General features: G+C 34.3%; 1 protein-coding gene across 1 annotated transcript in view; it reads right to left on the bottom strand.

Moving 5' to 3' along the window:
- LOC107693004 (stonustoxin subunit beta-like) overlaps positions 1 to 1,160 on the bottom strand; it is a 7,475-nt gene extending 6,315 nt beyond the window's left edge. The window contains exon 1 of the mRNA XM_016492250.1: positions 1,061 to 1,160. Within this exon, the coding sequence (XP_016347736.1) occupies positions 1,061 to 1,160 (100 nt within the window). The remainder of the gene's footprint in view (positions 1 to 1,060) is intronic.
- Positions 1,161 to 1,365: the final 205 nt, after the last annotated feature.

Raw genomic sequence — 1,365 nt, 5'->3', positions numbered from 1 at the left:
CTACATTATATTTTCCAGCAACGAGAGGATAAAATCACTGTTTTTGAAGTAAACTCACTCATTGTAAATAGAGCAAACACGCAACTTTTCTCTCTCTCTCGAATTGGCAATATCATAGAAAAGGGTTTAGCGATTTCTAATTATTGGGAAAACTAGACCCCCTTAATGTTTATGGTGGTTATCACCCTATCAGACATGAGAATATGTTGTGGTACTATTGTGCAGTCAGTAACGTTAATGGTTCACTGTTAAACTGTGCAAACATTTCTTTGAATAACATGACCGCAATTTGAACACATGATTGAATATAACATAAAACAAATCATTACTTTTCATTAAAATCTTTATTAATGTCAAATGCTTACATTTATGTGTCTTTTTGTTCGCTCTGGCAGCCATGTTGCCGCTGTAGCCGGTTTATGTTGAGATAATTTATACCCCTTCGTTTGAAGTGTGGTCCCGAAAAATCTTTGTTAGAAGGGCTATCTGGCCCTTCCCCCTACCCCTCCAACCAAAAGAGAATTGAGACACAAGAAGGAAGGAGAAGGGCTAATGAGTAGAAATGGGATTGGGCCTAAATGTACTGTAGATGTAGTCTACTAAAATCTTGTATTTGGTTGACTAAAACTAGATTAAAACTAAAAACAATTTAGATGACTTAAATATTAATACATTTAAATGGAATTTAAGCCAAAAGATTATGACAAAAACTAAATCAAAATTTGCTGTCAAGTTTTTATTATTATTTAGATATTAATTTACATAAAATCTCTGAGAAGGTGCATCACTGAACACTGTATGAACAACATTCTATTAAATAATAATTAAAAAAATTAAACCACTTAACGCACTTCTAGCATTTCATACCTCAGAGAAAAGTTATGGATGCTGAGAAAGATTTTTATTTAGGTCGTGTGGTAAATTATTTTTGGTGAATAATTTAGTAGAATTTTGTATTGTAGATTCTCTATTAAAACTCATAAATATTTTACTTTCTTTAACTGTGGGTCTCAAAATTATTCAAGGCTATACAGATTTGGGGCTACAGCCCATTCATCACCTGGTACTATAGCATCTCTCCTGCAGTCATACAGCATCCCCAGCTGGAAGGGTCTCCCTAGCGCTGCAGTCTCTATTGAATTCACTCCCACTGGATCCATGCTGACAAAACACAGAAAAGAAGAACTCACACCAGTGACATTATAGATACACTCCCAATTTGAGTTGTTATTAACCCAAGCGCTGGGTAAATATAGGACAGAACCCATCTTGGGTTAATTTTACCCAGCAAATTGGGTTGTTTATTTAACCCAGCATAATGGGTTGATTCATTTTTACTATATTACTAGCTTATTTCATACATTA

Source organism: Sinocyclocheilus anshuiensis, unplaced genomic scaffold (assembly GCF_001515605.1).
Source record: "Sinocyclocheilus anshuiensis isolate Anshui unplaced genomic scaffold, SAMN03320099.WGS_v1.1 scaffold1481, whole genome shotgun sequence".
NCBI classification, from domain to species: domain Eukaryota; kingdom Metazoa; phylum Chordata; class Actinopteri; order Cypriniformes; family Cyprinidae; genus Sinocyclocheilus; species Sinocyclocheilus anshuiensis.
This window is presented reverse-complemented; position numbering and strand designations above follow the sequence as displayed.